General features: G+C 37.2%; 1 protein-coding gene across 1 annotated transcript in view; it reads left to right on the top strand.

Moving 5' to 3' along the window:
* The window catches only part of LOC145994871 (NEDD8 ultimate buster 1-like), a 38,248-nt gene that overhangs the window by 2,690 nt on the left and 11,391 nt on the right, over nucleotides 1–24,167 (top strand). Inside the window, exons 2-9 of the mRNA XM_083131295.1 lie at nucleotides 6,494–6,642; nucleotides 8,058–8,320; nucleotides 11,638–11,758; nucleotides 12,394–12,489; nucleotides 15,427–15,584; nucleotides 16,773–16,969; nucleotides 17,459–17,620; nucleotides 18,879–19,228. Coding sequence (XP_082987421.1) covers nucleotides 6,514–6,642; nucleotides 8,058–8,320; nucleotides 11,638–11,758; nucleotides 12,394–12,489; nucleotides 15,427–15,584; nucleotides 16,773–16,969; nucleotides 17,459–17,620; nucleotides 18,879–19,228 — 1,476 coding nt within the window. The 5' untranslated portion in view covers nucleotides 6,494–6,513. The remainder of the gene's footprint in view (nucleotides 1–6,493; nucleotides 6,643–8,057; nucleotides 8,321–11,637; nucleotides 11,759–12,393; nucleotides 12,490–15,426; nucleotides 15,585–16,772; nucleotides 16,970–17,458; nucleotides 17,621–18,878; nucleotides 19,229–24,167) is intronic.

The raw sequence follows: 24,167 nt of genomic DNA, 5'->3' as shown, positions 1-24,167 counted from the left end.
CTTCGAGCATCCTGTTGTCAGTAGCCTGTGGAATGCCTTGTCGATGGGAAGCGGGAATGTTTGCATAAGGTACCTTTTACATCTTCTTTTCACCGATAAGTATGACTTTTCAGAACTGCAAGCGATGCTGATTACTGTCAGAAAGCTTCAAATTTACTTTCATAATCATTTCCACTATGCTGCGATACATTCCGTTCCTTCTATGAAGGAAAAATGCCTTGTCGATGGGAAGCGTGGATGCTTGCATGAGGTACTTTTTATGTCTTTTTCGCCAATAAATTGCAATTTTCGGAAATCCAAACAGCGGTAATTACTTTCACCAAGGTTCAAATTTACTATACCAATAATTTCATTAATCCAGGCCTGGTGAGAGGTGTACTTGGTAGAATTATTTATTTGTAAATTGAACTGATACCTTAAGAGGTCTCTCGGCATAGAGATTTTATGTTATTGTTTTAAGAATGTTGTTGCATTTATGAACAGTTTCAGTTTTGGGGAAGTACCCATCGAATCACTGTCAAGGTGCTATTTTCTTTATTGAGAACGTTGGAATTAAGAAAATGCAATGGCAGTCAAATGCTACTTATTGCCGAATACTGTGTGTCCAGAAAGTAAACACTCAGATTATTATTATTATTATTTATTTGTTCAGCACAGGATACATTTCCCAATTATGTTGAACATAATACACTGTGAATAAATAACAAGAGAGAGACAAAAAAGAATACATGAAAGTATGAGCGTCTATGTACACAATATTTACATCAATTTATGAACTTATTGTTATTATCTTTTTTTCCAGCACACTAAGTAAGTCTGTGAACATATCGAAGTCCACAATTTTTAATAGTTCATTCGCCGTGTCCTGCATGCACACTGCAGGTGCAAATTTATGCATGTTGACCCTTGACCTCTCCGTGTAGATTAATTTTGGGTTTCTTGCACTTTGTCGGCCTACATTAAAGTTTATACTTTCTAACAGTGCAGAACACTCACAGTCATGATTAATCAGTTTCTGTAAAAAAATAACATCACTGACGACTCTTCTGTTAAACAAAGTTTCCAGACCAAAATGCTTGCATAAAGATGTATAGTTATTTTTGTGATATTCAATGTTCACCTTGAAGCACAGCCATTTCACAAACTGCCTTTGGATGCTCTCCACTTCCTCTTGCCATGTTTTGTACTGTGGATTCCATATAGGACTGCAGTATTCCAGTAGGACGAATGAGTGTGACGCATGATTTCCAGAGCCAGTAATTCTCGCATAATTCCAGGAATTCAAAGAATTCCAAGTGAATAGTCACCCTGATATTGTGCAGCAAATTTTATATACTAATTCATTTTTCATGTCAACAAGCAACTTTTGCTAATAGAGCAAGTATAGTATTGCAAATATTTGTGGATAATTTTGAAAATGATGCATACAAATGAATATTTGGTTAGAAAATTAATATTTTTGATGTTACATATGCCTACTAAAATTTCTTACGGTTCTTGCGATTTTTTTAACAATTGTATCTAATCAGTAGGGGAGACCGGGGTAATTAGAACATGGGGTTATTGGAACATGTTAATGTAGAATAATTTAAAACTAAGAGACTGGTGTAATAACATTTCATACCTATGTACCTACACTAAACCTACATGCAGAAAATTTGTTATTGGAATAACTACACAAAAGTAAGTTTTATTTGACTTTTATTATACACCTGCAAAAATGATGTGACGCATGCTTGGTGTTTCTCTGCTTCTGCATATACTGGATGTGAATGAAAGAACCCTTTCAAAATTTTCTTCACCCCTATAATAAAACATAAGGGCACACATCATTTCATGTGAGTTTGGTTGTCTATGGGCAATTTGCCTGGTTTTTATAAGCAAAGTTCTTATTACCCCAAAAATTTCTGCAAATGGGTTATTAGAACATTGTGTAATTTGCTTGATTTCGCTTGGGTATACTAGATTGTACATGTAACTATTAGAAGTTTTTCTTTACTACATTGTAGAATGGCCTGTAACCTTTCAAATAAATCATAGAACACTGATTTTCATTCACACATATTTGCTTCACAGCTGGGAAATTGAACTTTATGAAAAAAAGATGTTAACTTGGGATTTTATTTAAACAAGCATTGATAACTCCAGAAGAAGTAGAGCTATTGTATTCAAATTTGCAGGTAAATGGGACATTTATATATGATGTTCGTATTACCCCAACAGCAATCTAAAGCTATTCAGTTGAAATTTCTAACTTATGTTCCATTAACCCCAAATGGGGTAATTGGAACAATTTTATGGTGTCATGACAATTTTTTTTTTTTGGACGAGTATTTGCAATGCAGGTATGGTCATTATTTTTTTCAAAAATATGCAAAAGATGTCCTTTTAAATGGTAGAAATTTTTAAAAAATCCATCAGTAACTTTCTGAGTAATTTACAGTGGAACTTCTACAGGCTGTTTCCTGTTCTAATTACCCCGGTCTCCCCTACTTATCAGGAATTTTGTACCATTTAAGTTTTTGGGAACCTACAGGGAGGTTATTTCAGTCGTTCACCGCCAGCGTGTCGGCCGTTCGGCGGACTCTTCATGCAACAGGTCCCGGCAAATTGCGTTCAGGAAGTCCGTAACAGAAACTGCTTGTTTTGTAATGTTTCCACTTTTCACAATTACAGTTACAATTACAATTGAAATAAGCACGTACCTTGTCGCAAGGATGCTGTGTGTGTGTGGAAAAGGTGTCCTCCCACATACAAATATTTCTGGCACCTTTTTTCTGATATCTAATCTTAGATTAGACATCGCTACTTTATCCTCAGTTGACAGAAAGGGAAGACAGCATACCGGCGCATAAAGCAAACCGAAAGCGTAAAATGATATTTAAAAGTAATAATAATGATGATCACTAACCTCCTGTGTTATAAGAGATGTTGAAAATGACCTCCTTTAACAGCAATACAACACGTTTCTTAGGTTCAAGAGATCCTGTCTATCGTAATTGCCTGACCACTTTTCTGCAAGAATTCGTTTTCACGTAATTATCGTACATAAAAACTCTCTGTTCAAGACTATATTTGTTTAACGACATAAGTAATGAATGAATAACAATTAACACACAATAAAGCACTGGCCATGAGTAGCACATTACAATAACACAGTATAAGCAACACGCGTACTGTTGAACGCAAACAGAATTGAACATGAACGTACACTGACGTCTGGTAGCCGACAGTGTTGCTAACCATTTTTCAGCAATGTCCCTACAGACGTAGTCAAAATGTCCCTACAACTGACCAAATGTCCCTACGCCAAGTAAAGTAACTAAAAAAACAACACCTCATTAGCATGCAAAACAGAAGATAAAATATACACATTTACTTACCAAATCTTTCTGCTCGGTGCTTCCACAATTAATGAAGGAGCGAATTTACAATACATGACCCCTCCCCGATTTTTGTAATATTTTGCATACTCACTAATTGAGGCCTCCTAATCACGAATTTCAAGTTAAGATTTGGGGGGTCACGTGTAGAAATTGCAAAATAAGTGAAATTGAGTGGTCCGCGATCGGCACGATTGCTCATTATTTACCGGAAGATTTTGTGTTTCCAATACTTAAAAAACGAAATATACATTCCTGATATTACTACGACCCCAAATTTTAACTATGTTTGCCTAACCTAACCTAACCGTACCTGAATGGTTCGTGGGGCTATCCGTCATTGGTTTGTTGGGCTACCCGTGCATGTTTTTTTTGAGCCCAAATTTTAACTACCGGTATGTTTGCCTTGCCTAACCTAACTTAACCTAACCTTACCGAGAATGGTCAGTGGGGCTATTCCTGAATGGTTTTGCGGTAATTGTGATTACGAACCGATAAAAAATATTAATTTCGTAGCACTTTAACAGCAAACGTTCATCATCGAAGACGCCATTTTCGTATCCTGCAATTTTATGATTGATGTACTGTTGCCAAATTTACCTATAATCAAATCAGTTCTTCTACATCGTGATTGTCGCTGTCACATGTAAGCACGTTCTTTGGGCAATATACTGAAATCCATAAATTTATTAATTAGCCCACAGCCATCCGCCTGCACACTCCACCTAAATATCTGTACAACATTAACAACTCTTTTACTGTTCTCTTCTGCCATTCTTACACGATCCATGCTCTCCAAGTATGAAATCAACAGTGTGGCAACGCTGTAGACAGCGTAACGAATTGTAATTTGTTCATATCAACAAATATGGCTACCATACTTGTATACAGAGAATCATTGCGAGAATTGAAAAGCTTATTTTACAACTTCTACACGTTAATGAACATTTTTTCCCCCTCACCACAACATGTTAACTTGAGATAAGTCATCACGAATAATTATTTCGTGAGTATAAGACGTAGCATAGAAATTACAGACTGGTCCGGTATTGTAAATTCTTGCCTTAATGAATAATAGGGGTGTGCGGGACAGAATGTTTTGGGTTGGGACGGTAATTTTTTTAAATCCCGACATTCGGGACTGAAAAATTTGCAATTTCCCGACCAAGTCGGAAAATTTTCTGGACGGGAAATGTTCGAAATTTCCCGAAGCACTGGAAATCTCGAATTTTACAAGTCATTTTCACTTTAAGTGATTGTTTTTGCATTTCTAGAATAAAAACTTACAACTTTCGATAAGTTCCAGAAACTTACAAGGCAGAAAACGACGAGAATTAACGACTTTTTAAAGTAAAGAATCCAGCACACCCCTAATGAATAACGTTGAGTCGTTTACTGTTGATTATGTTATTTGAAGTCATACATGCTGCTGCTGTGAAGAGATAGATGTTGGTTGGTGATGCTGTATTTCCTGCAGTCTTTAACAATTTTGGTCCCATTTTATTTCCCTTTTTTGTTTTTGTATCACTTAACATTGAAAATATTCTTTCTGTTTCCGCGTTAGAATGCGGCAATGTTAGCACTATTTTCGCGAGAGTGGAAATTTTTTCAAAAAGGAACTTGCCTTGAAAGTTTTTGGTAACCGATAACATGTTCCAAAATTCTGATGGAGATTTGTTAGTTAGTTCTTTTTTCTCCTCCTCGCTAAAGTATCCAGATAAACTAATTCATAAAATGTAATTTACCAAGATTGAAAAAAGTACCTACGTTTTCCCTCATTTGGCAAAATCTGTCCCTACGTTCCTACGCGGGCGAAATTTAGTGAAAAGTCCCTATGCGGAGGGACATGTCCCTACGGTTGGCATCACTGCCGACACGTGCAGTATGAAGCGCCCTCTCGCGGCTGACAACTCACCCAACCCCCGATAAGCTGCAGGCGCTGTCGCGACAACTGAGGATAAAGCAGCGATGACTAATCTAAGATTAGATGTCAGAAATAAGGTGCCAGAAATATTTGTAATTGCGAGGGCACCTTTTTCTGCAATCCTTGCGACAAGTTAAGTGCTTATTTCAATTGTAATTGTAACTGTAATTGTGAAAAGTGGAAACATTAGAAAACAAGCGGTTTCTGTTACGGACTTCCTGTAATGCAATTTGCCGGGACCTGTTGCATGAAGAGTCCGCCGAACGGCCGACACGCTGGCGGTGAACGACTGAAATAACCTCCCTGTACATCAGGGTTTTTCAAGGATAATTTAGTATTTTTAGAACTTATTTCAGAATTTTTAGAACCTATTTTAATATTTTTAGAACCTATTTTAGGATTTTTAGAGCCTTTTTAGGAACCTAAAAGCACACTTTTTAGAACCTAAAAATCCGAGGTCAAGACATAAGGTATCACTGAGAGTACATTTGATAAGTGTGTTAAAAGATGTAGCAATATTTTCTTTTCTTTTTGCTTTGTATGCACGTTCGTATGCCAAATTCAAACATTGAAAATTATATTAGTATACCATTATTAGATTCTATTTGAAAAATATATACAAAACTGCTCTAAGTTATGTTTAAGTTATGTGGGTGTGTATACTATGTAGATATATGTAATAAACCTACTGAAATGTGATGATAACACTTGGATTAAAGCATCCATTCAGAAAAGCTGGCATTTTTGCACTACTGCTTGTGTCTAGCTATGAATTCCATGTTAATTTAAATTTAGATATGAGTGTCTTTTTACAGTAGAGAAATCAATAAAAGCTGTGGAACAAGAAAAATGCAGTCAAGTTATGTATTTCATCGATTTGAAGTGTTTGGGGTTAAAGGTCGAAAAAAGTTCAACCAAAAATGCTGCAGAAAACAAACTCCGTTTTTTTCCTTCAAAAAAGCCATTCCCCCTGAAAGCCATTTTTTTCGACCACCTCCAACTCTAGTCATAAAGCATATATTCAATTTTTAGGGTACATTTTAAAAATCTTTAGTGCTCATTTATGTACATATTTTGTCCCCTTTTTCTGTGTATAAATCTGTCCCTTGGTTATGTTCTTTACAAAATAAATGGATACTGAGTGAAGTGGAAGAATTGTGTGTGATCATCTTCATTTTCCAACCAGATGCATTGTTCCTGCCAAAAATGGGTGAAGATTTGCAGTGGGAAGACATTTTGTCACGGATCCGAGAGAAATTGACAAAAGACAAGGTGAAATTATGGCTTCCTCCATACTGCACAGAGGAAGGAAACACTTGTGAGGAAGAAATTCAGGTATGTTCTTGCATTGAAGACTTTGTTGGTAGTGGTACCAATAGAGTAGCATTTATTACATGGCCAACATTTCTAATTTTGTCTTTTCCGTCGAAAGCCAGGGAGGGTCACATGAACTGCTGAACCAATCGTCTTTGTCCAGTTGTCCTGGTGAGGGGAAATTCTCATGGTGAGGGGAAATTCTCATGGTGATCTGTGTTGCCAAATTTTTTGTTTCGAGTCATGTTCGGAACAGGTGACACCCTCAACAATGCCAAACATGGTGAAGCCTAATGTTTGCTGCCGTGTGGCAAGCGAATGTGTGTCTGATTCCCTGCCTCTCCTCAAAATGCGAGCAAAGAGTGCATGTTGAACGCAAAAGGTGTTGTATACGACTGGACAAAAATCAGGCATGCAGCAACACTGCTCCCCCCCTTCCCTTGAAACTCCCACAACTGGAGGCGAAAAGTGTGTGTTTGTACAGTGATCTCGGTGAAGTTGCATAGCGAGTCATTTGAATTATGCTACAAACTGGGAATTCTGTTATGATTAATTTTTGTGTAACATTAATTGAAGTCGATTAAGATTACCCTGGTACTGTATGGACAAATTCGATCAACATCAGCTTAACTTTTATGTTGCTGTGTTTGGCTGAGCTCAACTGACGGCCATTCTGGTTATGTGGTCACATTACATCAGGAAAATCATTAGTTTTATAACATTTTTTTAACTTTCATTATTGGGAGGTACACTGTATAAATTTCACCTGCACTAAAAGCCTTGTCATTCTGAAATAAATTATGATTTCATCTCTCAACGACAATTAGTTCTCGAACTACAATATTTTTTGTACATCGTGGGAAGTTTGAAAATTTCATTCTTGAAAAGCTCTGTCTTGAGAGAGTCTAACAAGCTGAAGAGGCTCCGGTTGGTTAAAATTTAAAGAACTCTGGGGTTCACTCAGCCTCAAATAAATTGGCATCTGAGGGTACCCGCGGGGGTGACTGGAGCTTGGTGCTGATCACATGAACTCCAGAATGGCCAAGACCAAGAATGTATGGAGCCCAACTTATACATCTCCCCTATCCATGCCCTCGCAGTGTACATGGGATCTTCACCTTATAGCTGCTGAATTTTAAGCATATCAAGTGATAAAATATTATTTTTTACCTGTGGATTTTAGAAACGTTCAGCTATGTTATGACAAAGATTCATATCCTTTGTCCATCATGTTCAATACACAGTTTATATTTTAAAAAGGCAAATAATAAATGTGATTGATGCTTGTCTCACATGGTAAGCTTACAATGAAATGCTGAACATATTTTATTGTCAGTTTCCTTGTATGTATAACATGGAATAAAATTTTGGAAGCCAGTGTAAGTGAAAATATATTGATTTTGTATATTTTTATTTTTTTTCTTCCAATTTCGCAGAACCTTTCCCAATCCTATGCAGAATTTCTTAAATTGGATGATGCAACTACCAAAGGTGCCTTGAAATGTCTGCAAACAAATGCCCAGGAGAAGCTGAGAGCTAGAAGTAAATTTCAAGAGACTGGAGTCGCCACAATAAAAGTCCGCGTGCCAAGCAACGAGTGCTCTGGAGGGAACTCTGTTAACATGGAGATAAAATTGACTGCAATGGGCCATGAGTTACGAGAGAGAGTTGGAAAGCAAGTTGGAGTTATCCCAGAAAGGTGTGTGTTTTCAGTAGAGATGAGCCAGTACCATTTTAAACCGATACCGATGCTGATACTCTTTTACAGATTTCCATCGATACCGATATCCATACTTGAAAATTGTAATAATTAAAACTTGGTCAAAATATCGAACAATATTAATGTGTAAGTATTCTAACCCAATTACATGCATCAATTTACCAGGAATTTTGCTTCAGAGTGTTCAAGAATTACATCAAAGTGTTAAAATGCATTTTATGTAATAATGAAATCTAGTTGTTGGCTTTAAAATTGGTGTAAAAGAAAATAAGGTTCAATTTTCACGCATTTTTCATGATAATTAGACTCCATGAGTGTTGGGCTGTATTTTTGTGAACCCCGAGAAAGACCAAAATGCCGGAAAAGTATCTGCTGGTATCTGTAAATAAATTGAAATTGATAGCACTGATATCGGCTGATAGCCACACATCGGTATCGTCTCAGCCTATGTTTCGAGCATAAGTATGTTGGCTTGCTAATAATATGATGAATAGGAATGGCATCCAGAATTACTTTTTCGCCGTCTTTTTATTTATATACTTAAATGACCAGGAGGTCAGGGGTTGGAGAGAGAGAGAGAGAGAGAGAGTTTATTATCCTCCTTTATTTCATTTTTTTTCTATTCACTTCTTTCTTTCTTTCTCTCCCTTTCTTTGAACAAGAGAGAGAGAGAGAGAGCTTGTCAAATCAAATCCTGGGTACATCATGGATAAGTCATGCTTGGCCCACCTTTATTTTATTAATTCGTTATTTACGCTAATCATCATTCCTACCCCAGGTGCTGAAATTATTTGTACAGAGATATGAACAGTGGCGAAGCTTGGTCTTAAGGGGAAGGCAAGCAATGCAGTACTCCGAAAGAGTGGGAGAGGGGGTTGTTGTCCCAGTTTTTCTAGGAGAGAAAGGGCATTTTAAATAATAATAATAATAATCCCCAACTCCTCTCTCAACAGCCATGCTTGTTAGTTCAAATTCTTGGTCACGTTATTGATATATCTATATCTTGCTATTACTTACAGTTTCCCGTACACAATTTGAAATATCCATGTTTGTTTTGGTAAATTCTCAGCACACCAAACAAAAGAGAACTCTTACTTGAACCACTCGTTCTTCCCACACAAATGGAAAATCTTCCGAAAAGCTCCGAAACTAACAGAAAAGTGATACCAACTTCGTTGTAAAAATTATTGTTCACGGTAGAATAAAATAACTGACTTGAAGCTTAAAATTATATGAAGCATTGGAATAATAAGTTATTAGAACAGGAATAAAATACGCCGGTTCTTTTTTTTTACTATGTATCATATTAATAAAAATAGTATTTTGAGTTTGATAGCATTTAGGACTTAACGTTTTTGCTATTTGCAGGTCTCAGAAGAGTGTTTCATTGCTTTCTTGACATAAGTGTTATCGAAAAAACATCAGTGTATTGAATTTGTTTGTATGGAAACTCACGAAAAATATCGTGTAAATTATTTGGTAGTAGTTGTCAACACTGGCGTGGCGTTGCAATTTGAGATGAGAGAGTGTGAGGCGGACAATAGCCAGTTGTTCTGCAGATTCCAGTGCTCTCCAGCGCCGGGGACAACATGTTTATCTGCACGTTTTACAAATCGTGAAAGTTAAAGTAATGTTTTAAAGTATGTTTACGTGGAATTGGAACAGTTATAATGATTTATTTCAATAATTCTGTGTTTATAATAAAGCAAATATCCATCTTCGATATCGTGTTAACACTTATATGCTTTCTGCTAGTAGTGTCTGCTGTCTGCTTGGCTCGGCTGTTTTCGAGAAGTCGAAAAGCTCCGAAAAGCAGAGCTTTTATTAGTGGTTTGGGGACCGTACCTTCACCAGCATCTACCCTTCGCCATATGATACTTCAGAAGCGTTGGTTTCCCGCGCAGTGGCTGCAAGCAGAGAGTTTGGTGCTTGCCAACGGGCTGCTGAGAGAGTTTGCGGCCGTAAAATTTCGCGAAATCGAGTGCGATAGAAACTAAATAAGGCACTCAACATTAAATACATTAAATACTATTTTAATAGTGCAAGCAGTGCTTGCATTGCTTGTACTATATCTTCGCCACTGGATATGAACTTATTTTGTTATAAGCAGGCCTGATCTTACACCACTTTCAACTGATGCCAGTACTCTTTCCAGTTTTCACGAATAGTGGAACTGATGTTTGTGAATTGTAACACACAAAATTGTTCAAAATATTATTTAACATAACGATTTTGGTGTCCCCCTGCCACTATCTGCTTGGAAACTTGTTGCTTCACTGCTGGCCTGGCTTCTGGTTCCTGTTGTACCCTTGCGTGCCAGTAGGAGCACTAGTGTAGCCAGTTCGTCTGTTGCTACAATTAAGTTACGCGGTTACAAGTAAGTAAGTCACTTGTGTCTAATTATTATCAACTGCATCGTTCATTCCCCAAACGTGAATATCTATAAGTATTCCACTGCAATTGTATGCATTACTTTATGATGAGAGTTTTACCTTAACCCTCCAGCAGGCACGTTGGTTTTTACTCTGTCGAGACGTGACTGGCACCATATTACAGCCCACTGTGGTATTTTTCCATTTGGAGTTTCTGTTACCGATGGAGGAAGGTGCAGTTCTTCTGTCTACCTTTGTCTGCATACCAGAGGAGTGCTTCCATTTGTTTGCTTTCTTGCGATAACTGAGTTTTCACACGCTCCCTCTCGTGTAACAAAAATTATAATTTTTATTCTTCTTCTTTTGGTTGCTTTGGTATCAATTATTATCAGTTTGTTTTTCACCGATCACTTTTATAACAGTGAAGTTTGATTTTTATTTAACATTTCTATCTATTCATTATGCCTCTTATCGGATAAACAACAACTTATTATTGTAGGAGTGAAAAGAATTAAACAATATTTATAAACATTTGTAAACTCAAAGACATGAACAAGGTATGTAAGAATCTTATTATTGTATAAGAGAAAATAAATAATTATAATAAGCATGTTTAAACTAAAAGATACAAATATATTATTTAAGAACAACAACTTATCATTGTATGATTGAAAATAAATAAATAAAAAATAAACATTTGTATATTCAACAAATAAAGAATGTAAGAACATGTCTAAATAAAGGCATTCAATTATAAATGTAAAACAAGCAAATTTTTAAACAAGAAACATGTGGGGTAACAAAGTTCCCCATGTGCCTGCTCATGATACAAAAGATGATGCTCCCACCGAAGGGTTAAAATATTCAAGAACTACATTAGATAAAGCCAGTGTTGTTTCTAGACAGTCTTATTTTTCTTGACAGAGTAAAGCTGATATGTCGTGGAAGGATCCTGAAGGACAACTTGGAATTGCAAAACCAGGGATTAGGAAATGGGATACAAATTATGGCTGTAATTCTTCATGATAATCCTGCAGAGCTTAAGGTAGCACATAATTACAATTTTGTCTTTCATTGTCCCTTTATTTTCTTTATTATTAAAATGAGGGCACTGTCATTAACATATTGTTCATATAGTGGGGCATATTTGACTTCTTACAATGGACAATATATTGACTCTTATTTGTTCTAAATATTTTTAAAAATCTAAAATGCCCTCAAGGTTGGTGACATAATGAAATTAGTTTGGAAATTCAAGGTTAGATGACATTTTTGGGGCGATAAAATCAGTCAGTATTGATATCAGCTGATATAAACTTTTTTGCAATAAAATGGCTAATACGTAGTTTTACTAATCTGATATCCGTACTAGCTTGTGATTTAGTGAAAAATTGTGAAATTTGTTTCCTTCTAGTATACATAGAGATATAATTCCTGTATTCTGATTTCATAAGGTAAGATAAAACCCACTGCAATCCCTGGTTACATTAATAAACCATTCAGATTCTTCATAAAACTTTTACAATTTTATATCAAATCAGTGGAATATTGGTTATGAATATTGACAGATCCCTAATATTTACGTAGCACAAATTTTCAATATCTGTGATGAGCAAACTAATGAATAGAGATTCTTTAATAATACATAAAATATATATTGATTTTATTTGTCTTTTCTAGGAGTATGAATCTCGTTATCGGTTGCTTGAATCCACCAGGGAAGATGCTAAGCTTCTAGCAAGTAGAACAAATAATGTTCATGACTACTCCTTGCAGGTGAGAATATTTGCATTAGAGCCATAGACAAACTACTAGAGGAGACTTGTTAACTCAATGTTAAAATTTGTGGTCTTTATACGTCACGAAAATTTGTGGTCTTTATACGTCACGGGCGAAACTAGCGACACCTATTGGCAGTGCACCCAACTACATTGCCGATTTGCTTCTCTGTGGGCACCCTAGATGGCAGGCTGTGTAGAGGGGAGGGGGTTGTACCAACAAATATATTTCAAATATTTTCTAAGTTTCTCCTTTTTACCTTTTAAATATTCTACTGTTAATAACATCTTCTCTTCAATAAAAGCATGAGCGAAATAACTTGGTTTGGTTTGAGTTGGTGTTTTAAGTCCACTTTATGCACAGTAAGGCTAATGGGGACTGGACCTACAGTTTAAAGTGGGATCCGAACCACTTGTGCCTCCGCCGGGTATCGAACCCGGGACCCCTTGATTACAAGGCAATGACGCTACCACTGCGCCATGGGGGAGGCCCGAGCGAAATAACTAATTTTGCAGCTATAGGTTACAATAACAGTGCATTAAACTGCATCCACCCACTGCCGTTGCTAACGAGTCCAAAACAAAGCATCCTCCATACATCACGCTGCACCTTCGACCCTTGTCTATCCACGTCTATTGTCCAACTGGCGTTGACGGCCGTTTCAAATTCAAAGCTGTGCTCGCGGGGGCTGGCGAACGTTGAATGAGTGTTGCTAACTCTACTGGCAGAAAATGAGCAATGGATGACAGAAAAAAATGATTTGTGGAAATAAATATCAATGTGAAGCTCTGTGTAATATAAGCTTCATATTACAAGCAGCAAATACCAAGGATTAGATATAATTCATAATTAATACTAATTTATAAATAATTAGTTCTAAGATGTCTACAATATTCTTTGGGAACTCAGGACCAGATTTCGAGTTTCTTATTCAAGGAAAGAAGTTCAACACTGTATTACATAATGCATAATGCATAAGACCATGTCGTATCCCGGATGACGTAAAGGTAACTTCGTTGCCATGTAATCAAGGTGTGTCAGGTTCGATATTACACTGGTGGAGACTGGAGAGTGTGTTCGAATTGGAAGTTTTTAGATGAGGGAATGTTTGCTCGAGCCGTGAGTTCAGTTGTTGAATGCTCCTATGTTTTCAAATAATAAATTATAAAATAGGACAGAGGGGGATGCTTCGCGTAGATATTTCTACCTTGGAGATACCCCGCACATCGTTGTCCATTTCAAGCATTTAATAGTGTGATCCCATTTTAACCTGCTGGGCCAGTCCCAACTAGCCTATCTATGCACAAAACAAACTTAAAATTCAAGACTTCTTCTGGAGATATTCCTGCGAGAACTTTCAAGTAGATATCCTAAAAACGTTCAATGTAACTAGGATCAGCAAATATATATTGTGTTTGGTTTCACTGTTAGTTGGCGATGAAGTGACATCTAGCGTAGAACTATGAAATACTTCGCGACTGAGAAGCGCATAACTTGGGTGCACTGCCAATAGATGTCGCTAACATCGCTGACGTCACGAAGACCACAGCTCGCGGCATTAGAGTTTCACCCCCGTGATTAGAGCATAACTTGCCTTGTGTTTATGAATCTGGTAATTAAGTAGTTTTTTTTGTTCCAGTGAGTGTAACCTCTTCTGGGTACTTTGCATGGGATTTCTACAATGCCAGAAAAATTTACTATTATGATAAGTATTTTATTTAATCATTTGAAGCAATTGTTATAACGATGATAATTGTTAATGTTAGCACATGTATGCTTATATTACTCAGTTCTATTGTGAGCAAGTTCTTTCTGCATCATGGTGTATTCTGATGAACGTGTGTATGTCCAAGAGAAGATTTGTGAAAGTTTTGATTTTGTGCCAGGTTCAGGAAGGTTTCAGATGCCTGAAGTTACAGTGTGACCAAAGAAACTGTTGACCACACATATTTTATATCCACAAGTTCTGAAGCCATCTCTTCCCTGTTTGTAATGTGCTAGTTATGTTCAATATTGTCTCTGTCTGCCTGTCTTCTGTTTCTTCATTCCCTTTCTTTCTCTTTTTTTCTACCTTCTGTTTCTCTTATTTCCCTTCACCAATGGCAATGCTTAAAACAGTTGTGGCAGCAATCACTGCCTTGACCGCACCTCCCCCCTCCCCCTTCTCTTTCTCTCTCTCGCTTTGACTTGTATCCCGGGTTCGATACCCGGTGGAGCCACATAGTGATTCGGGTCCCACTTTAAACTGTAGGTCCAGTCCCAATTAGCCTTACTGTGCATAAAGTGGACACAAAATCAATCAATCAATCGCTTTGACTTGCAACTGAAGTTTCTGGTCTGGACATTTGTGTTCTTTATGGGTGTCACCTCATCTTGTAGGCAAAACCGGCAAGAAGGGAATGCTAAAAAATAAAAATAAAAATATACTTTCCACATCAAATACTTTATATGTCCCAAGTTATTCTGGGACATGCTTCCTCCACTACCAGACTGTTCATAAAAATATATTTAGGCAATTTTCAAATTGTGTCTATAATTGTCTAGATGAGGTACATTTCTAATGCAGAAAATGTCCTTTTCTTATCCTCCGCAACATATCTGAATTGAATTAAAATGTCTTGTCCATATTTTCAATGTGCACTGATTTGCACAACGTGTCCAAAATGGACCCACAAATATCCACTGTATCTCCTCAAGGGATAACTAAAGGACATTTAAACAGACATATGAATATCTGTTAGTTATCCAGAACTTCCTACATGAATAATGAATGCATTACGTGTGTTTTTTTTCCTAAGATAAACATATTTGTAAGTAATAGGATGAATGGATCATTATCTTTTCCTTTTCATATTGGATTGTTGCACTATATTTTATCCATTTTAGGGAAACTATTCTTATGCTTACTTTTTCTTCTTCTTTCTTTCTTTCAAGATTGCTGACCAGTCTGGGAGACCACTTGAGCTGCCAAAGGAAGAGAAGGAGGCTTTAGTGATTGCAATGGCATTGCACGAGAAGGGCCGAGCAGCCTTGAAGAGAGAGGATCACTCTTTGGCCTTGGTGCTTTTCTTGGAGGCCGACAAGGAATTTAGGTGAGCTGCTGCTGGATGTCAGCAGGTTGGGACTCAAAAGAGACTATCTAATGATGTTGGACCTGATGAACGTTGAATGATACTGTAGAATGGAATTAATTGTGAAAGATGTCAGAATTTTCTCTCTCTCTCTCCCTCTCTCTCCCTCTCTCTCCCTCTCCCCCCTCTCCCTTTTTCTCTTTTTTTTTAAGTGGTTACGATTGCAGATGAGATAAGTTATTGACTTGCGGCTGGCAAGCTTGTTGAGGCCAGCGAGTGCTCCGTGTATTGTAAACTTCCTGCCTACACACTATACCTCAAGGCTAGTAAGCAAAAGAGAAGTTGGGAAGCTGCTTGTGTTGAGAGTTAAAAAATACTGTAGGGAAGGTGCCCTCTTTTTCACAAAACTACCCCTTGTTTCCTCTGTCATGATTGCATTGACACACTGCACTATAACAAATACAGTGGGTTGACCAGGACCAATCTAGCCTTATTGAAACCTTCAGCAGAATTTCAATTTTGTGTTCTTCAGGGCACCAAGATGAATAAACGTACAGTATAGGAAAATGTGAAAGCTGGAGAAAATTTTTAATGTGTGGGTTTATCGGAGAGTGATGTATAATGTAGGAAAATGAAAAATTGAGGAATATAGAAGTCGCATTAAAAGGAAAACCAAGCGGATTGTGGTGAGGCCTCTTGGTTGAATGATAAACTATAAGAACCACTCATAAACAGGTTTTAGGTTTTAAGTCCACTTTATGCACAGCAAGGCTAATCAGGACTGGACCTACAGTTTAGAGTGGGATACGAACCACTATGTGCCTCCACCAGATATCAAAACCAGGACTTCTTGATTACAAGGTGGTGACATTACCCACAGATAAAGAGATCCTAAGAAGATGTGAGAGGAAATTTCTTTGGATAATTTTGTACTTTGTTGAAGGACGGAGAATTTTAAAGGACAAGAGGATATGAAAGGCTAAGAGATTTGTACACTGAATCATTTCTAGTCTGAGATCACTTTGGTAAAACAGAGAAAGAGATGGAAGATTAAAGAACGTAGTAATTGAGAAGCATGGTACCCGTCTCCAATTTGTTTACGTGGGAACCTGTTTTAAATTTCCACAATAGGTAAAATTTTTCATTTATTAACATGTAGCCATTTGTTGGCTCAGATTTTTAGGCCCCTTTTTTTCCCCCTCGTTTCAGTCGCTGCAATTCTCAACTCCTGACTTCCGTGGATAACTATGCTTTACTCAATCTGGACATCGTATGGTGCTACCTGTGTTTGCGTAGCATAAACCATATCCCAGATGCAGAGCAACGGCTGAAGACATGCGAAAAGAATTTTGTTCGAAGTTATGGGCCCAATTTGGAAAGAGTAATTGAACTCAAAGGAACTACAGGTTGGTTTCAGATTATGAATCTATCAGTTTTTATCCATATTAAAATTTTGATTTCCCACATAGCTGAATGGTTAGCCTTTAGTGCAAGTGGTTCAAAATTCCCATGTAAATCAATTATCTTAAAGACAAATGTAAAAAAGTCTAGAAAGCTAGATACAAGCATTGATGCAACTCAGTTCACTGACCATAATCACCAGTGAAAAGTCATCATAGGTTGGTCCTGATTGACGTGTTGCATCATGATGTTTAGTTGAGTTCTTTGTAATTTTGTTATAGTAAATTTTGGCAGAGTTTGGAAATGGTGAAAAATAGACAACTTTTGTTAAGAATCCTGAAATTTGAATTTTCTGTCGTGCATGGGCGTCTATTAAGTGCAATTAGAGGAATAATCTGCATAATAAAGAAACATGTCAGTTGGTAAATAGGTTCACTTATCTCATCTTAGGTAAAGAAACATTGTGCAGAGATAACTCCACTTTTTATTTTCAGGTAACGAGGCAGCCTTGCTTCTGCGTTTGCACATTCTCCAGGCGGTTGTGCTGTACCATTGCAATAAGCGAGTGGAGGCAGCGGAGCTTATCAAGAAGGCAGAAGAGGAGCTCGCATCTCTGAAAGTGGATGACGAAACCCTTACTCAAGTTGTGGCCCTTGGTAAGAACCTACTTTTGTGAACATTCTCTGCCATGATCGAGAATATAGCTTCAGTTCCAGAAATTTCTTGAAACTTTCCCATTCATTCCTGAAGACCCTGTATTTTATTTAGACAAGTCAATGTAATGTGAACCAGAATGCTACTACCTGGAGGCAAAGCATGTTGAGTAGTTGACCAAAGGCTCCAGGCTCAAATGTTGACATGGCTATTGTTGATCCTTTGTAACTGTCCCTCCAGGAATTGCATGAAATCATCATTCATCCTCGTCATTCTGATTATCCGAAGCTGACAGGAAAAAATGCAAAAAGAAAAATATAGTGTATTGCATGTGTTGCAACAAATTCCAATTATTTTGTAAGGTTTATTTTGGTAATCAACTTCCTTTATGGACTATAATTTTAATATTGTTTTTATTTTTATTGTTGTTTGTTTTTCGTTTCAGTTACCAATAACCTTTACTTTTCTCATAGGAGACTTCAGTGTATTAGATTCAATTCTTTAATATTGCAAAAATTTAATTTTCTTTAATCTTTGTACTCCTGTTTTCCCAGACTAGTGGATGAAATGCAAATGAAGTGCATGTGTTAACAAATAGCAATGATCTGCTATTGTAACTTTCTAAATTTCATTTATATTTGTTGAATGTTTTTTAAGAAATTTAAAGTACGTGCAACTTTTGCATCTGAAAGGGAAAATGAAATGGTATTTCAAAGTTTAAAAAGTTGAATGTAAAAGGTATGTTGGTGGGTTATTATAGAAATTGTTAGTTGTTGTAAATTAAAATATTCTAGATGTACAGTGCATGTCCATAACTTGATAACAGGTTGATAGTTTCTAAATGAATTTAAGAAAAATATCTACAAATTAGTAACATCTTGTTTGATAGATTTCTTAATTTGCAACAAATTTTACAGAGAACGTTTTTTTTTTTTTCTCATTGTTGTTTTCAGATATGCACCCACAAACTATTTTGTGATTTCCGTAACTTTTTAACTTTGTAAGAGACCAACGTTTCAAAATGTAGAGAGAAATCCTAAAAATCTGATGTTATCACTTGAAAACACATACCTAATTAACACTCGAGATCAACATTCTATTATTATTATTGCAAAATTATTATGTCATGCAAGTGAGTGGAGAGAATACATCAAGGAAGTTCCAAATTATAAGTACCAGTTACATATTTTTTTGGTATATCTAAACATCAGAGTAATTCAGGAAATTCTACAGCGTTTACGTGTTTGTTTATCACCGCAGGTTACTCACCAGCAGAAGCAAGGGTTGCGCTGAGGGCAACTCAAGGGAACATCCCGTTGGCGGTCGATATGATTCAGAGGAAGCGAGAAGAGAAGCTGGAAATGCACAAGAAGGAGAGCGAAGAGAGGTTGAAGAAGAAACTGGGGAAGTGTGTGAATGGGGAGTGGGTAGAGGGGGCCTTCCATAAGATGCTGCTGAGCATGGGGTATTCTTCTGCTGCTGCACGTGCAGCTCTGCAGCAGAGTAACAACAATATGACCCAGGCTGTGCAACTTATCCAGGATAATCCGGAGCTTTTGAAAATCATAACGAACCCACGAGGACAGAAGAGGAAGGAGAGCATTGAACAGGTATGTTGTAGATCTGTGATGCATGTAGCAGGAATGGCGGGGGTTTGGGATTTGCCACTAGGCTATAGCGTAGGGGCTGCATAAAAATTAGATGCTGAAAGGGCAGAAGTGACAAAAGACCATCGACTATTAAAATTACTTAATATTGTGAAATAGCAAAATGAAGAAAAATGTTGAGTAATTTTACTTGCTTATTTCATGAAAGAAGGTGAAAGGAAGAAGTTTCTAGCGTTTAAATAACTTCTTGCATCATAACCATATTTTCAGTACTGCATTTTAACCAGAGTGCAAGTCTGTATTGGTACACTGCAAAGGAAACTCTGCAAGGTTCTGTAACAGTGCTCGAATATAAACAATTATTCCTCGAAGAAATAAATGTAAAAATTTGGAATGCCAGTGACTGAAAATGAAGTGGAGGGATATTGACGGTTGAAATCAACATCCTTGTTTCTCAGTTCACAGCCAGTGTGGCTACCGTAATGTAGTGTAGGTTTCTTTTCCTTTGGTGCGTGTGTGGTATTAGAGTTGGGTGGCAAAATGCATAGTGAAGTGGTGCTTATAAACGAAAAAAGAACAAGAATAGCATCTTTTGAAAATTTACCTAAAGAAAGTACCTTAGTTAAATTTGTTTTTCTGTTCAGAAAGTTTTAAAGCGAATGTCTCGTTTATGTGCTGTTGCCAACCCTCTGATTTCCCATGGTGAGGTATAATCAAGGAGTAAATTAAATCTATCTAAACCTTCCTTGTGGTTAAATTTAACATCCGATGACATTGATTACATCATTCGAAATTTGTCAAAAGAAGATTTTTCAAATTCGAAGCATGTTTACTCTGAGCCAATGCTGTACGCTACGAAAGAGAAGTTTTCCAATAAGTTAATCAGAGTAGCTATATTTTAAACTTTACAGGTGTTGTTAATGCAGAGCATGCAATTAGTGGAAGTGAAGAACCATGATTATAAAACCATTAATAATAATAATAATAATGTTAGCAGGGGCCATATTTTATAAATCTCCCCTTGAACAGGAATGGAACTCCTCCAAAGTCAGTGACACAACAGCCCTATGAGAGTCGGTTCTTGCCATGCCAAGCAGCTTTTCATTTGGTGACAAATGGTCTGTCTGTGCAATGAGTCTCATCGCTGCTGTTTACTGGCTTTTGAGACTGGAGTCCACTCCTATTGCATTCTAATAGCTCTCATTGCCCTCAAAGATATTGTGTCAGCACCGAAATTTTTAAATCTCCCACCAGGGATGAAACTTGAGACTGTTTGCACCAAAGGCAAGACTGAGCACTAACCATTATGTTATGCTGGAACTCTAGGTTCATTAGATTTGAATTGCAGTTTATGAAGGTAACCTCTATGACAGCATAGTGGTAATGTCCTCACCTTGTAATCAAGGTGTGCTGGGTTCAATCCCACATTATACAGGGTAACTCAAAATTTTGGAACCATACAAATATCTTTAAAACCAGTAGAGGGAGATTCATGAAGGTTATTATTAGACCAGTTAGTCCACCTTTGGCATGTGTTAATCATACTCTTCTTCATCTTGAAGCAAAGAGCATTGAGCGCTGGCCCTCGTGGAAGAGTGGTTAGCACATTGCTCTACGATGCCAGGGGTCCCAGGTTTGAATCCTGGCCTGGGCATGGATGTTTGTGAGTGTCCATTCATCATATCATCACTCATCCCCATCTTCTCAAATTAGCCAAAAGTGGCACAAGAATCGAAGTAAGATAAAGCAAATTAATGGAGAGCATTGAGCATTTGGCTCACAATCTCACTACCTGAAGGTGTCAGGTTCTTGGCTTGGCATGGGAAAAGGCATGCTTCATTAATTTCATCCTCATTGCTGTGATTAGCCAAAAGTACCAGAAAAGTGGTGTTAAAAAATGTAATCTCAGGGACGGCGACAGGGGTGGGCACGGGTGGGCAAGCGCCCACCCAAAAATTCCTGTGCCCACCCGATTGCCCACCCAATCAAATTCAATAAGTACATATACTTGAAGATATATGAATGATTCGATAAATAAGTGTATTCTGGTGTTCCTAACATGTATATTTTACTTGTGAATATTATCAACCCATAAAAAGCCAGTTTTGTCATTAGAAAGTGAAAGTAATTACTAGAGCTATTGAAACAAAAACTGCGATCCAATGAATACTTCCATGATTAAAAGCAGTTAGTAGGCTTAGGAGGCTCAAAATTATGCAGGGTATGGTCAAGATTAGATCAGAATTTACGATTGAACTTGAGGACTGGGGCCTCCACATACGTATATACATGTAAATCCGGGCCTGGGTATGGTTAAAATAATCTCCAAATAAACAAATAAAAACATCATCTTAGCGTTGCTTCCTCCGGCAACACAATACATTATTTCGACTTTTTAATTATTATTAAAATAATTTAATCAAGAAGACTTAGATGGGCAGGCCATGTGACACGAATGGCAGAGGAAATAATAGTTTACAGGATTCTTGTTTGGAAACCTGATGGTAAGAGACCAGTAGGAAGGCCAAGACGAGAATGGAGGGATAACGTTGAGATGGACCTAAAAGAAATCGGCAAGGATGGAAAAGATTGGATTGATCTTGTCCCGAATAGGGACAGATGGAAGACTTCTGTTACTGCAGCCATAAAACTTCGGGTTTTAGTATGCCAGACAGTTTAATATAGTTATAATTAGCTCTGCATTGAAATTCCAGAAGTGTCCCTTTTTATTTCATTACAATTTTTTTATACCTGTCATCTTCAAATATCAATATGGTATGCAAAATATCAACTTTATATTCATTCTACTAATAAGAAGGAATCACAGTAATCACTACAATACTGAAGTGAATAAATTTTAATAAACCAGTTATGTATGGAAAATGCTACAGAATTATTTAGTTGCTAATGAGTGGCTTATGCTATTTAGACATCCTCGTCCCACACATAAATTTTGCCACATGGGTCAACCGAAAATATCAACAGAATCTGTAGATGCAGCTGAAGTAAAGAAAAAAGTTATGTCACGAAGTATCCAGAAGACGATTTTCTTAGTTTGTTTTTAAGCCCACTTTTATGCTCAGAAAGGCTAATTGGGACTCAACCTACAGTTTAACGTGTAGTCCGAACCAATGTGCATTGTGCTTCCACCAGAGGAGGGGGGGGAATCGAACACAGGACCTCTTCATTATAATGCGCGAGCTTTATGCCATTGGGGAAAAATATACAGAAAGAACTTGCACCAAATGTGGCATTTTATCACCACAGAAGATGCGTCCATTTTAAGAGGGTGATTGCCTGATACAAATATTTGAGACTTTCGGAAAACAAGCTCATTGTTCACGGAAATAGTTGCCTTGATCCACTAATGAAACGCACAGGACCTCTTCATTATAATGCGCGAGCTTTATGCCATTGGGGAAAAATATACAGAAAGAACTTGCACCAAATGTGGCATTTTATCACCACAGAAGATGCGTCCATTTTAAGAGGGTGATTGCCTGATACAAATATTTGAGACTTTCGGAAAACAAGCTCATTGTTCACGGAAATAGTTGCCTTGATCCACTAATGAAACGCTGTGCAATTGAAACTACCACCTCAACTTTCTAAGAGCTATGGATTGGATTGGATTTATTTGTTTTATTTTACTTTGCGGTTTGTGCCTCTTGGCTAATTTGCAAAGATGGGGATAAGTGATGAAATTGATGAATGGACATTTCACAAACAACCATGCCCGAGCGGGATTCGAACCCGGGACCCCTGGCGTCGCAGCGCGATGTGCTAACCACTCAGCCACGGGGTCCGGCTCTAAAAGCTATGGACTAATGAAACTCCATTTTTGGAAGAGTAAGTTGTGGTTGATTTGTTTTATTTATAGTCATTTTTCTGCTAATTTTGATAATGACGACGATAAGATTCAATGGTGATTAGATGAAAGTAACGAAGGGGCGAAAACATACACATGCTGACACTCAAAATACAAACCCTCATAAATTATTACTTTGACAGTGGCTACAAGCGCCAGGGACGCGTTGCCCTAAAAGAATAAAGTTTGCAGGTGTTTGCTGTACAGGACAGAGGTTGACATTCTAGTGTATTCGAAATGGTCATGCCATACAATCCAAGTCATCTATGAAAAATAGATTAATTATTACTGGCACGGTGATCAACTTCGATGAATTCCTTGTGTCCTAAATAATTTTGTTACCTCAAAAAATATGTTCATGTAAACCATACGTGTATTGTTTCTCCCGCATTAATAACATCACAGTTCAGAAAACGAATAGCAACTTAGCTAATATTCTCTTCAATTCTGAACAGATTTTTCAATCTTGTTTATTACTTATGAATGATATTTTGTCAAAATAGCCTTTCATTAGCCTAGGAATACTTCATGGACAATGAACAAAGAATTGGTTTTCCGTGTGTATTTTAAATCATTCCTAATAAGACGTTCATTTTAATCCAAACATTCAGTGGCGGCGATTAGGTGGACCGGAAAGTGGGGGATGCAGTTCCACCGCCACATTTTGCCATTACCCCCCCCCCCCCGCATTATGGCCTCTTTATGTTAAGCCTTTTCTACCAAGAATAAGTATATTGTCTTTGTGCTTCAAATGTTGGCACCCAATCGCCGATACTACAAACATTCAGATAGATTTCTCAGTTGTACAAACCTTGTAAGCTAAGAAAAGTGATCTCCAATGAGTAAGAAAAACTCTTTCAGTCAAAAAATCATACGATGAAAATACTATGCTCAGGAACATGCATTTAAATTACGAGAAACTTCACGATTGTCTACCATCGCACTTTCTATCATTGTTGCCGAATACGTAAAATCAAGTATGTACCTTGTATTTGCAACACAAGCTTAAACCTAATTCAAATTTATTTCACTGTATTAACATGCATGAAAGAATGTGATTAGAATGTATGGCTG

The sequence above is a fragment of the Lepisma saccharinum genome, chromosome 11 (genome assembly GCF_977018435.1).
Source record: "Lepisma saccharinum chromosome 11, izLepSacc3.1, whole genome shotgun sequence".
Classification (NCBI taxonomy): Eukaryota; Metazoa; Arthropoda; class Insecta; order Zygentoma; family Lepismatidae; genus Lepisma; species Lepisma saccharinum.
This window is presented reverse-complemented; position numbering and strand designations above follow the sequence as displayed.